Source organism: Podarcis filfolensis, assembly GCF_964270895.1.
Source record: "Podarcis filfolensis genome assembly, chromosome: 11".
NCBI classification, from domain to species: domain Eukaryota; kingdom Metazoa; phylum Chordata; class Lepidosauria; order Squamata; family Lacertidae; genus Podarcis; species Podarcis filfolensis.
The window spans coordinates 31541920-31555809 of record NC_139613.1 but is presented as its reverse complement, the minus strand read 5'-3'; the positions used below and the strand labels follow the sequence as shown (position 1 = coordinate 31555809).

Below are 13890 nucleotides of genomic sequence, written 5' to 3'. Positions count from 1 at the left end.
TGTAGCCTACCAGGATTCTCAGTTACTGGTCTTTAAGATGACCAAACCACTGAAGCCACTGAAATCCAATTCATCAAGATTGCCAGGCACTATGGGTCCAAACAGAAACAATGGTTTCCTGTCCATCAATGTTAATTAACAACATTGTTAAGCAGATTGTGTTATTACTTATCATTACTGTTGTGAAGGGACAAGTCTTTATTTTAATTGAATTGAATGGACACTGTGTGACATTTTCTGCATTGTATTTCCCCCTGAACTTGCTGCTTACAATCCATGGGTGGTGTACCTGGAACTGAGGTTAACACTTTCTGTATCTGATGAAGTGGACACAAAAAATAATGTCATTCATGCCATTAAAATGTGCTAAACTTCAAGGTGCCACTTGTTTGGTAAACAAAAAAAGGGTGTAAAGGGCAGCTTAACACCAGGTAACTAACCAAAAGGAAGTAGATCATAGTGGTAGGGAATGTCAGAGAATAATCTAGGGGAGAGTAGCCTTGAACAGTGTGCTAATATAGGGAAGGACCTGCATGATCAGATGCAAGAGAAGGCAGGGCTCCAGATGTGGTGGAATTATGACCACTGAATGTTGCAGCAGCACACAAGTGAAATCTTCTCTTTAGTAATTTGCATCCCTCAGTTTTTAGCATATACCACTTGGTAATTTCCTAAAAGTACTTCTATAGTGTTGTAGATTCTGAGAGTACTTTGTGACTAGGTTGTAGCCAGTGGTTTTTTCACAGCATAATTACAATTATTGTAGGGGGTTTTGGTTTGTTTGTTTTTTTAAACAAGATTCAAGTGCCAGTGAGTATTTAATACCAAGTATGGACAGAAAAATCCTATGGTCCAGGCATGTCACATGGCTACTATGCATGGGTAAAAGGTAACGGTAAAGGGACCCCTGACCATTAGGTCCAGTCATGACCGACTCTGGGGTTGCGGTGCTCATCTCGCTTTATTGGCCAAGGGAGCCAGCATACAGCTTCCGGGTCATGTGGCCAGCATGACTTCTGGCAAACCAGAGCAGCGCACGCAAATGCTGTTTACCTTCCCACCAGAGCGGTACCTATTTATCTACTTGCACTTTGAGGTGCTTTTGAACTGCTAGGTTGTCAGGAGCAGGGACTGAGCAACGGGAGCTCACCCCGTCACGGGGATTCAAACCACCGACTTCTGATCAGCAAGTCCTAGGCTCTGTGGTTTAACCCAGAGCGACACCCGTGTCCCGTGTATGTATGGGTAGGACTAGATAAAATAGTCATCACCCAGTTCTCACCTTGCAAAGTCAACAGGGTCCCAACACTTGCAGAAGCCAATGCTAATATAGCAATCCCAGCAAACATTCCCACCACCATCCATCTTCTTCAAACTTGCACAGCTGGAAGTTGAAGTAGTGTGTGTTTGTGAAAGGGCTTTGTAAACATCCCTGCTACAGAGGGCTACAGCATCATGCTGACATCAGGTGATTGACATTTGGGCTGCCCCACCCAACACAGGGGGTATAAAGATCTGGTCCTTCCATGACAAAAGGTTCTCCATCCCTGGTCTAAGGGGAAGGTGGGGGGAGGTCTTTGACAAGCTTTAAGGGGGATGTAGGTTGGCAAGTTGTAAGGCTTGGAGACGACTTTGGTGAGGAGTGAGGGGACAGGATGGCTTCAGCAACAAGTAAGGAGATGGGTTTTGGGGGCAGGGGTTGGGGTTAGATGGGGCTGGCAAGCAAAGCAAAGTGAGCAGCAATGGCAGCCCCTAGTTAATGTTCATTTAGAGAAATGGGTGGGATAGATTTTTAAAACAACAACAACAGCCTGCCATTTTACACAGTTTGCAGTTGCTAAACTGTGGATGTGTTAAACAGTTAAAGGATGTAATGTCTTTCTTTCCTCTTCCATCTATATTTGTATTTACAGATAGGATCAGTTTAATTTGAACTCGGTCTGTTCCATCTGACATCTAGATCTCCAGCTAATGAGAGACTGTGTATCAGAGGCCCCATCTGGCATTAATCCTTACAACAATAATGTGGAGAGTGGGGAGGGAAGTCTGATATGCTTAGGAATAGCAGCATAGACAGAAATAAACTAAGCAGACTGAAGAAGCCAAATGAATATAAAATGATTTTGCTGACTGGGCATCTGATACCAAAAGATTCTTAGTTCAGAAACATGGCAAAAGAAACCCCTACAAAATTAAAAGCCGTGAAGCTGGCCTCCCAAGGGAGGCACTAGCACTTTCCGGGAGAGACACAACCTGCCAGTGTGTGCCTTGACCAAGACATGTGATGGAGTGTCACACACTCACCAGAATTGAAATAACTGTGAATGGACTGTGTGATCCATTTCACTGGGCACACTCTCTTCACTTGTCCTACACAGGATATCCTCTACTTAAAGAACCCCAGAGCAATGTTGAGCTCATCCTTTGAGCCAGGGCACATCTAACAACTAACTGGGTTTAGGCTTCAGCGGCAAGCTAAGAATTCTGCCTGCCCTGCACTCATCTGCCCCCCTTTGGCACCCACCTCTCCTCAGCTCGCCTTCATCTAGAGTCAGCATTATGGGGGACCATTTCCAGCCTAGATTAAAATGACTCTAGAAATGCTCCTTAATGACTTTGAGAACCAGGTACACTTACCTGGGAATAAACTTCATTTAAGATGGGGAAAATACATCTGGGTCATTGGGTATGCCACTTAAGATCAATTTATTCTGTTTTATTTCATGTTTCATTTGTGATCCCAAGTAACTCACAGTCTTTTTAAAATTTAAAATTAAAATATCTTCTGCAAGCAAAAGAGAAGATTGGGTGTGGAAAGGTGAATCATGCGATTTTACTTTGTTAGACCCAATTTTCAGGACACTTTTTATATATTAAGGAAAGTTCAGCTTTTTATCAGACAGCATCAGTTGTTCACAATCCTAGCCTGGTTTGCACATCATTTTAAACTATAGTTAAATGAAAGTACTGAGGCATACTGCTGAATTTTTAGGTGCTTCTCTGCTCCTACTATGCTTCTAGGAACTTAGCCATAGCCTGACTTAACGTTATATCTGAACTCAGGTTTGTGGTGTCTTTCTTCAAACAAAGCATGAGAAGTATCCAAGGTTTATTCTTGGTTTAGTTTTCATGGTCTGAGGAAAACAAACCACAAGCCCAGGTTTGGATGTAACACTAAGCCAAACTATGGCTTAGTTGACTGCAGCAGGAGTGGAGGAGGAGCGAAGCAGTCACAGTATCTGCAGTGTGCGCCAGCCTGCTGCATGTTCACCTTTAGTTTTGTTTACCTGTGGTTTAAAGTCCCTCTAACCTGAAAGACCCAGATTCAAATCCCCAGATAGCCACTATCAGCATAACCTGCTTGTTGTGGAAATGAGAAGAGGGGAAAGGTTGAATCATATATGCCACCTTGAAATGTTGGTGGAATTGTGAGATAAAAATATAATTGATGGTGTTGACTAATTTTTGGTAGAAAGTGCATTGTACATTCATGCAAAAATGTGATGCCTGGATACTTTAGCCCAAACAGCAACCATGTTAACTAATGTACTTATTTGAGCAAATGTAATTACTTTAGCCACACAAAAATCAATTGGACCCAAAACGGTTCATGTTCAAGAACTAAAAAACAACAACTTCCAGTCATCTTTAAATATTATGATAATATTTGCCTCTCAGTAATGCAAGTTTTTGTTGTCAATGAATAAGTATTATTTCAGGATCCAACTGAGCTCAATATAACAGTCACAATATGCAGGACAGTTGAAAATAAACATTCATTAAATAGCTAACATGGTCGTACATCTTTGAGCTTGGTACACAAATGAATTCAATCAAAATTACTGATTTATGCTGGTGCTGTCTTTCTGAAGCCAAAATAAATAATAAACAAAAATCCAAGTACTTTGGCTGCACTGGTCTATATATGTCAAACAATAGTGATTAAAAGCATAAGCACGTTATAAACTTACGTGTAAGTTTTATAAAAGCTTAATTTTCATGACTTCGCCCAAATAATTCTAGGAATCCATGGTAAAGGGGACTTATCATTAAACTAGTTTAAGGTTTAGACCTACATGGGAGTAAAACCCTTATAAACAGTGGGACTTACCTTCAGTGTAGACATGCATGGGATTGTGCATAACTTGTGTCAGACATGCCCTCTCAAGAGTTTCTGAGAGAAACGTTCTGTTTCCCCCTACAGGATTATTCCCAAAAGGCAGCAGGTCTAGATGTCTCAGGAATATGGGAGGTTCCTTTATCTTAAGAAAATGTGGACTGTAATGAAAGCTACATTTACCTAGCATAGTGTTTATATAAAAAATATAGATTCATTTCATGTATAGACTATTAAAAGTTTTTGCCCCATATCATTTTTCCACCAACAATCTAGAAGTGTTTGGGAAACTTTATATCTTAATCTCAAAGCATGACAGTTTTCATATCAGCTTGTCTCTTTTATATACGTCGAACATAAATATGGGTTGAAATTTTTTTTTATGCAAAGCAGCAATCCCTGGGGCTTTTAATTTGTCACGTTTCTTGTAGCACAGTCTTTTCCTCTGATGCTAAAAATTTCATTAACCCAATTTGTTTTATAAGTATAGTAGTAGATAAATATATGTGACTTCTGCTTCTCTCCCCACCCCCCACCAAAAAACCCCATGTCATCCATGGGCATGCATGGGTACAAGGAATGAAGAACTGTGGAACTGCTCATCTTTTAGAAACCAGTCTGAACGCTTTGTAGTCTAATTCCCAGACATATATCATGTTGCTTTCATTCCTTATTCCCATCAAATATACTTTTCCTGCTGTTTTATTGTTTCCTTGCTAATCTGGTGTGCAGATTTCTAGCCTCTCTCTCTGTAACTGAATATGGAACACTATTTAAGTGACTACCAGCTTTAGATGCCTCCCCACTCCAGGTCCTAAATCGAGAATGTGGAACTTGTTGTTCTCCAGATGTTTGGACTATAAAGCCCATTATCCCTTACCATTGCCCGTGCTGGCTAGGGCTGATGCGAACTGTAGTCAAACAATATGTGGAACGCCACATGTTCCTCATCCCTCTCCTAAATTAAGAAACTTTTTTCAGGAGTCAGTTTCTCAGTGGTACATGTGAGAGCCACATGTGTGTGCTTTTTCCTCCTTAACAAAAACACTTCCTTTTCAACCATTTTCAGGCTGCAGTGAGATCACCATTTCTTTTACAGCATGAGGATGTGTGATTATTCACTGGCTTGTCTTCCCCAGTATATGTAATGCTAAGAGACAGTTGTATCTGAAGCCAGGGTTTTTGTTTTCTTTGCAAAATATGTAAGAGAACAGGGATCAAAAGGGCACTGGAGGAGAGTTACTCTACCAGCTGGGCTGTGTCATTTTCAGCTTTGGGTATACCACTGTTATCCCCAAGGCAGAAACATGATTTACAAACTACCAAGGTTTTTGCAAAGAAGTATTGCCCAACTCTTCTGAACATGTTGACATGCCAGTCACCAAAAGTTTGAAATCTGTTATAAGGCATAAATAAATCCTATGCTAGTAATTGCCAATACATGAAGTATGAAACAGAAGAAAGATCTGTTGATTGGGTCTGTTTCGGATGTGTTTCAAAATAGTTGTGCCCCAAGGCCCCCAAGGCCTTTCCCAAGTAAATAACTTCACACCTGCACACAATTTTGGTTTAAGTTAATGGGCAAAATTTAGGCTACAACTTTATTGATTACAGCAAAGTGACTGGTATTGGTTTAGGCATTGGCAACAGACTGTAACTGACTCCTGCCTCTCTGGCTGGTAGTCTGAAAGGGTAAGCACCAAACGAGGGAGCAAAATCGATGAAGATCAACCAAAGCTCACCCCGGGGTTCCTGTGGTCCTGGCATGGCCCTAGCCCATCAAGCGGACTTCGGACGAGATCCAGGACCCCCAGATTCCTTTACCATTATTCATGGAGGGGCAGGTGATGGCCGCACCTCCCCTCCCACACACTTTGTTAAGCCAATGCCTAACCGCCAAACCGTGCCTCAGCCATGTTGCGCTGCTGCTTTTATAGGCCCTTACCAATCACGCCACCTGCACTGATTGGCTCCAAATGGCCTGGTGTGATTGTGGGACCATACCGACAAGGCCTGGGCCATGCCCAGCACCTTCAACCTGGTGGTGGTTGTCTCAGGGGCCCGTGCGCAACCAGGACCCTCGTTAAAGAGGATCCCATTTACTTATTTTTGTTTGTTTGTTTAAAATATTTCTAGTCTATTCTTCATTACTAAAATCAATCCAAATAATAAAAACCAAGTAGTGGGGTAGGAGAGATGGGGAAAAGCACACATCTGGCAACCAATGTGCCCCTTGGGTTTCAGATAGTATGTGGGCAGACCACTCTAAAAAGCCCAGGACACAAATTTGCATGGCCCTCTAGCAGCTACAGTGGCTCATTTATCAGAAGTAATGTATTTAGCATTAACTCTGGAAGTGTATACTCGATTCTGATCAAACTAAGCGTCCTAGAGCAGATATTCTGCCACTGAGCTATGACCCTTATCCACAAAACCACTTTTAGTCCTGTGTCAAGCAATGAAATTACGTTCATATATAAAAAAATCAGGATTGCAAGATGCATGGCAGTGGAAGACTTACTATGTAATTATAATATGGTAACTATGTATGGAAATGACACGTTGCTGTCCTGCTACTGCTTATGTCAGGGGAAGTGCTGCAGGCACACAGTGGTCTTTCTCCTTCCAAACTCAGTGGTGGAGGACACCTTCCTTGCTTAGCCACCCAAAACTTTGCCAATGAATTGGAGCCATTAAATTTGGATGAAAAAGCAAGCTTCATATAAATGCACTTTACTTTATACCATCAAAAATTTAATTTTATGCAAGGTTAGAGTGATAGTATTTCTCATAGGACTATATTGTTTTACATTAAACTCTAAATATAAGCAAGCAATTGAACAAAGCATAAGAGTTCTGTTCCTTTGCATGCTATGTACAAAAAGTTGATTTAAAAGTCCATGTCCTTGAGCCTAATACAGCACCCTAGATGGTGATCTACTGCTAATGCAGACCACTTGGAAAAGACAAATTGTTTTGGATAGGCCATTTTATCTACACTTGTAATTGCCCCTTCATTAAAGGTTAAGGACTGTCATTTGTACAGAGAGGGGGAGGAATTCTCAGTAGGAAACTCTGAATTTGACTACAATTATTTGACTACAAATGAGAAGTTCTCTGAGATGCTCTCTTTATTACTATGCATTATCATGCTTAAGCATTTGTGTCATGTATTCACTAGCCACATTGCTGTGCCTCAGTTTACTCAGATGTAAAGGGAGATCAATGCCTAAATAGTATAAGCACAGTATAGTGGTTTGTTTGTTTTTAAAGGACTTTGGTATTTGGCTTGCTGTGCATTGTGTGACTTGCCTCACTGCTTTAGTCATTTGGAACCATCTGCCTGCACACACATTTAGTTTCCACTTTATCTTCATGACATATCTGAGTCTGGAATCTGCTATCCCCAGTATTGTGCAGCTGGCACGTATGTTCCTAGACCATGAGTGGGTCTCTGTAGCTCTCCAGATATTAATGAATGACAACTGCCATCATCCCTGATCAATGAGCTTGCTGACTGAGGCTCATGGGAACTGAAGTCTAACAATGCTTGGAAAGATCATAAGCTGCCCACCCTACACCCCACCCCCACAACCATGCACAGGAATGCCCCCTTTTAAATTTGTGAAATGTAGGATGGAATGCCAAACTAATTGTTTCTTTTCTTCCAAATATGTGACCAGAAAATGGACCTCGCCTCCTTGTGGAAGCAGATCAAACAAAAATCTTCTCACAACGGGGTGGCAATGTTACACTGCCATGTAAATTTTATCGTGACCATGGATCATCTGACTCGGGATCCCATAAAATTCGGGTCAAGTGGACCAAACTCACCTCAGATTACCTCAAGGAAGTGGATGTCTATGTTGAAATGGGATATCACAAAAAGAGCTATGGGAATTACCAAGGAAGAGTTTTCCTGAAGAAAAGCACTGAAAACGATGCCTCCCTTGTAATCACAAATATAATGCTGGAGGATTATGGGAAATACAAATGTGAAGTGATTGAAGGTTTAGAAGATGACACAACTGTCGTATCTCTGGACTTAGAAGGCAAGTAGTCCTGGAATTGCTGGTGTTGGTTGTTGTTGTTGTTGTTGTTGTCGTCATATTTCTTATCTACCCTTCACCATTAAGGTCCTGGGGCAGGTTAAAAACAACATACAACATAATATAAAATACAATATAAAAATCATATATACATGTGTGTGTGTGTGTGTGTGTGTGTGTGTGTGTGTGTCTTCAGCTTATGGTGAAAGCTATACAATGAAGATGACAGACACACCTTTTGGAGACCCTGTTTCACAGCTTACATACATAGAGCTCTTTAGAAAATGTACAACTTTAACTGCTGATAAATCCCCCTACATCCACACCAGTGTGCCAATGTATATCAAGAGCCCTGAACTACCTACTTCAGAAATAATATCTGCAAGGGGAGATATCATGAACTACATCACATGCAGTTTGGTTCTTAGTCAAGGAAGGTTATGTCACCCTCGTTAACTGGCTTAGATCTAATGCTGCATGAGATTTTGTAGGGATGCATTTGAAATATGGCATTATGTACAATTATTCATGCTGCAACAATCCAGGTAATTTTGCAAGTGCCACAAAATTCTTTGTCTTGCAGTTTGCAGGCTAACATGTCTGCCATTCTTATTTTATTTATTTTTTTCTCTTAGAAAATATTAACTTTGAATCTGCTTCCCAATAAATAAATAAATATCCACTAAAAGTTGACATGAAATTAAGGTGACTTATTTTATTTAGCCATGAAATTATCTGTTGTCTTTAAAGAAACAGAAAACACACACACACACACACACACACACACACACACGGAATTTAAGCAGCTACAAGTTCTCTGTACATGTTAATGTTGTGGCACATTTCATTTTCCGTTCTGTCAACACAAGTTAGTTATAAATCATTTTAGTAATAGTTTTGGATTTGTCTGTGATAAAATCAAGTTTTGGTCTTGGTACATTTTTAAGGGAGTGTCTTTTGATTTGTGTGGTGAACTCAGCAATAACATGAAAGGGGGTTATTTCTCCCACTTTGAATCTGGTCCACCAACTGCAACAAGGTGCGTTCAAGCCATAAACACGTTTAAGTTGCCACAATACTGACATTGAAGAATACATGATTGTGCACAAATGGCTTTTCTATATAATGCTTTTAAAAAATTACTTTTTCAGTCCTGTTCTGGTATCCATTCACATTTATCTCTGTGTTTTACTTTGTGTCCCTTCCAAAAGAGACTAAGGCTGCAAAGGCCCCAAAAAGGAATGAGATGGAAGTTGGTGGGCTTGTAAGAATTTTAAGCTCTGTTAGTCCCCTGCCATGCCCCCAAACCACAGCATTATTTAGACATGCTTTTGGGCATGCTTAGACCTTACCCTCCCCATTACCTACAATTTCTAAAAGATTTAAAAATCCAAAGCCCATAAATTCCTTCTGCCCTGCTGGTAGAGCCAGGTAGGATATTAAATGAGGCAATCAAACCACATTTCTCCTTAGGCTTGCAGCTGAAGTCACCATATTTGAGATAAAAATGACCATAGGTTTATAAAAAGCATATATATATAGCTGGTTTGATCTAGAAAAAAGGGCCTCATTCAATTATATGGCAATCATACTTTCCTCTCTTCTCTTTACATTCTACAGGAATGTTTAACTTCTTGCCATGGTTATGGAAATTTACACTTGAAAATGCAAAAGAGTCCCTTTAGAACAATTCAGCAAAGCATTATCTTTCTTTTAGAACAATTGAGTTTCTTTCCTACATGACACTTGCACACAGTCTTCAGTTGCCTGATGGAACAAGTGTAACCGCTGATGAAACTGTGAATCAATACGACAGTTGTCCCTAGATAATGGTCTTATTGGATGATGCTTGGCAGATTGACAAAAACATTTATTTCCAGGAATGTCTCTAAGCTGGACAAAACAGTTAATCATTCATATGTAACTTCACTCAGAAACCATATTTGTCATAACAATGACATCTACTCTCTGTTTCAAGGGGCTTCCTTCTCCTGATGCTAATTTTTCAGTTTGTAAGCTGCTTTATAGATCCTGGCTTTGTGAATTCCCCGAATTCCCTGAATTTGTGGATTCCCTGGGATAGCCCTGCAAGTAAAACCATTGTGGTGCCCTCCAAATGGTGTTGGACCACCGTTTCCACCATTCTTGACCAGGCCATGCTAGATGGGGCTGATGCGAGCTGTAGTCCAACAACATACGGTCATCATATCAACGAGGGGGGCGGAATCCTGTAGATACAGCACTAATAAAACTTCAAAGTTTGTTCTGGGATGGGAGAACCTTGGCAGAAGGAGGGATCATATCTTAGAGTTGGGGCACACGCTTATCATTCTGAAGGTCTCTGGTTCAGTCCTTGGCATCTCTATCTAAGAGGATGATATAGCACTAAAGTGACAGAAATCTGCTAGAGACTGTGCAGAGCTGCTAGCAGTCAGGGTAGATGATACTGGACAAATAGTTTTAAGGGGTTTAGGTCACCAGAAGAGCACATGCATTTCATACAGAAGGTCATGGAACCAAGCTCTAAAATCCTCAGGTAGGGCTGGGAAAGATGAGCTGCTGCCAATTGGTGGAGAGTGCCCTGGATTGACCAATGATCTGACTCTAAGGCAGTTTCCTCTTTTCCTGACCTTGCTTCCTGAATGCAGCTGTGGGAGAGCAATGAATTATGGTGTGAGATTTTTAAAAATCACAGTATTACAGTAACATCAATTGGAAAAATGCTTGTTAGGCAAATATGCATGCCAGGTTAAGATTATTACACTATGGTGGACTGCAGCAAGCCCTACTGTATCCCATGTTGACTCTGGCTATGAGAAGTCTGACATTTTTGTTTAGACTAGCACCAAAGGAAGCCAATTTCTTTACTCTGGCTGAGGCTAGCCTCTTTTTTTCCATGTGGACTTATGGTACAGGAAATTTAAGTCTCTCTGTAAATACAGACCAGTTATTCTTAAAACTGATAATTGACTACAGTGTTAACTCAGCAACTCCAGCACCCTTTGCAACTGTCACAGTTAAAATCCTAAATCTAAAATTTGTCCTTAGAAAATGGTATCTATCAAAGCATATTGTTTTCCACAACACAGGCTTCTCAAAATGCAGTGATCAATGTTAAGTGGATATCAAACGTCTCTATGTGACTGTTCTTTGCTCCAGAATATCTTCTGCCAGTATTTCTGGAAGAAGTAAATGGATGTCACTGTATGCAGCTGGTAACCTGAGCCTCCAAATGAGAGAAAGATGGAATTACATGACTATGGGAAAAATAGCCTTTTCTGTTGGCTGGGTCTTCCAAGCTGAAGAGAAGTGTTCCTCAGCATTCAGATTTTGGCAGAGCTTTGGATAGGGCGCATTAATATTTATTAGCTAAGTCTTTGGCTTAGTAGACCAATATTCATTCTATAGTGAAAAGCAGATGTTAGATATTGCTCTCCAGTGGTACCTAATAGCACTTCACTGTCAGAGAGACTCAGCTTATTTTTTAAAAAAGCACACATTTAAGAATGCTAGATTATTAGCATCAGCACTGTGCTGAACAACTGCAATTAGTGGTTTCTTGTACAATACACTGGATGACCAGAAACATCAAGTGACAACAGCAGTTGGGAAAATGTTTGCATTTTATAGGTAAATAAGTTATACCCAATATATCTGATTTATCCATTTCTTCCCTTTGAAATACTGCTCTAAATAACCACCTTTTGAGCCTTAGTACCTTAGAGGCTTACTTGAAGAAGACTCAACAATTCAATTGGTCCAAAATACAGTGGCCAAAATACAGCAGCTGGTGCTGCTGTTAGAACCCATATCACCCCTATTCTAAAAGAACTCCATTTGGTGCCAGGACAAATTTCCAGGCCCAATTCAAGATGCTTACAGTAATGTTTAAAGTCTCAAATTATTTAGGCCCCCCCCAAATCTGAAAGATCATCTCCTTCCCTACAAACAATCCTGGGTGTTAAGTTCAGTAGAGGGCCCCTTTTTAGTTCCACCTCCATGGACAGCTGTGAGTCTAAAATTACTCCCAGGCTGTGCACCTGGTCCTTCAGGGGCACAGGTACCCCATTCAGGACCAGGGAGTCCCACACACCTGCCTGCCCCCTGTCCCCCCAAAACAGTACTTCTGTCTTGTCAGGATTCAACCTCAATCTGTTAGTCGTCATCCATCCTACATCCTCCAACCACCTCCAGGCACTCACACAGGACACATTCATCACCTTCATTGGTTCTGATTAAAAAGAGAGGTAGAGCTGGGTATCATCTGCATACTGATGAACACCCAACCCAGCCCCCCTGGTGATCTCTTGCAGTGGCTTCATATATATGTTAAAAAGCATGGGGGAGAGGACGGAACCCTGAGGCACCCCACAAGTGAGAGCCCAGACACTGGATTTATCTTTGTCATCCCATGTTTCAGTAGTTCTCCAAGGATGGTTGGAAAGCTTCAGCTGGCAGAGAATGCTGTGACTCTTGTTTTAACAGGACTGAGTGACACCTAACATTTCCCTTCTATTTTTGGTTCAGCTTCCTTTCTGGGTTGTTGCAAGTTTTAATATGTGTTGCTAGCTCTTAAAATGTCTTATTATTGATACATGTTTTTACAGTTTAATTTTTAATTGCATTGTACATAATTTCAGATGCCATATTAAGGGCATAGAATAAGGAATATTGTAAATAAACAAATACACTTTGTAAATACAGAAATAGGCTTTGTTTTAATTTGAGCATCTTCAGAAAAATAGGCAGAATTTTTAAATGTAGACGTTGATTCCAGTACATAGGCTCTGCTTTCAGTTTGAATTAAATTTTCCTTTAAAGAAGGAAGTGGAGGAAGGTATCTTTCACAGAAATGCTGCAGACCTGTTTACTTGGGAAAGATGCCAGTTTGGCATTTAGCCCTGAATATGAACTAACTATGCTTTACAAAAATGTAACTAGAAAATTTTAAACAGTTACTGTGTAAATATGAATGCCTTGTTCCCACTGTACCGTTTAGAATATGGGCACAGAGTTAGTTAGCAATGTATTTTTCCTTTCTAACTCTTTGCACTTTAGTTTATTCTAAATTATTCTCAAGGGGGGGACTTCATGTGTATTTGTTTTAGATTGTTCTCTGCATTCCCACAATGCACTGCTGTGCATTTGACATAAGAACCTGCCCTAATATTGAGACTATAAGAACATTCAAAAAATTCTGGTTCAGGCGGAAAGGTCCATTTAGTTCAGGACCTTGGCAGGAATTCAACATTGCACTGAGGTGATCGTTCCGCCAGCACAAGCATCTTGGCTTGCCAGATGGAACGGTCCTGTCTATTTTCAACCCCTGACCCCTGAGCCAATTTAAGGAGGGGAGTATGGTTTGCAGGGTGTGCATGTGCAGGCATAGAAGAGTAAGGGAAAGCCCCACTGAGCAAGCAGAAGCCCTTCTGCAGCACTTCCACTGATGGGACTTGCTAGCTGAATCCTGCCCCTTGTATTGAAGAGTGCTTCACTCACCTGTTCAGCTAAGAAACTCCCAAAAGGGCTTCCCCACCAGCATCTGGCGTTGACTTCCCTCAATAAATCTTCATAAAAACAGTTTAAGGTCACTGTGCAGGGAAAAACCCAAGTAATCATTCTTCATCTAACCTACCTTTGATGCTAACCCAGCAGCAGAATGGTCACAGAGCCATAATCTGGGAGCACACATGCACATGCCTTGGGGCTAAGCCATTGTTTGGT

At 40.8% G+C, this 13890-nt stretch overlaps 1 protein-coding gene across 4 annotated transcripts in view; it reads left to right on the top strand.

Annotated features, from left to right (window-relative positions):
• The window catches only part of HAPLN1 (hyaluronan and proteoglycan link protein 1), a 62755-nt gene that overhangs the window by 39808 nt on the left and 9057 nt on the right, over positions 1-13890 (top strand). For all 4 annotated transcript variants that reach the window (XM_083577098.1, XM_083577097.1, XM_083577096.1 and 1 more), the window contains one exon: positions 7801-8169. In XM_083577098.1, coding sequence (XP_083433224.1) covers positions 7801-8169 — 369 coding nt within the window. The remainder of the gene's footprint in view (positions 1-7800; positions 8170-13890) is intronic.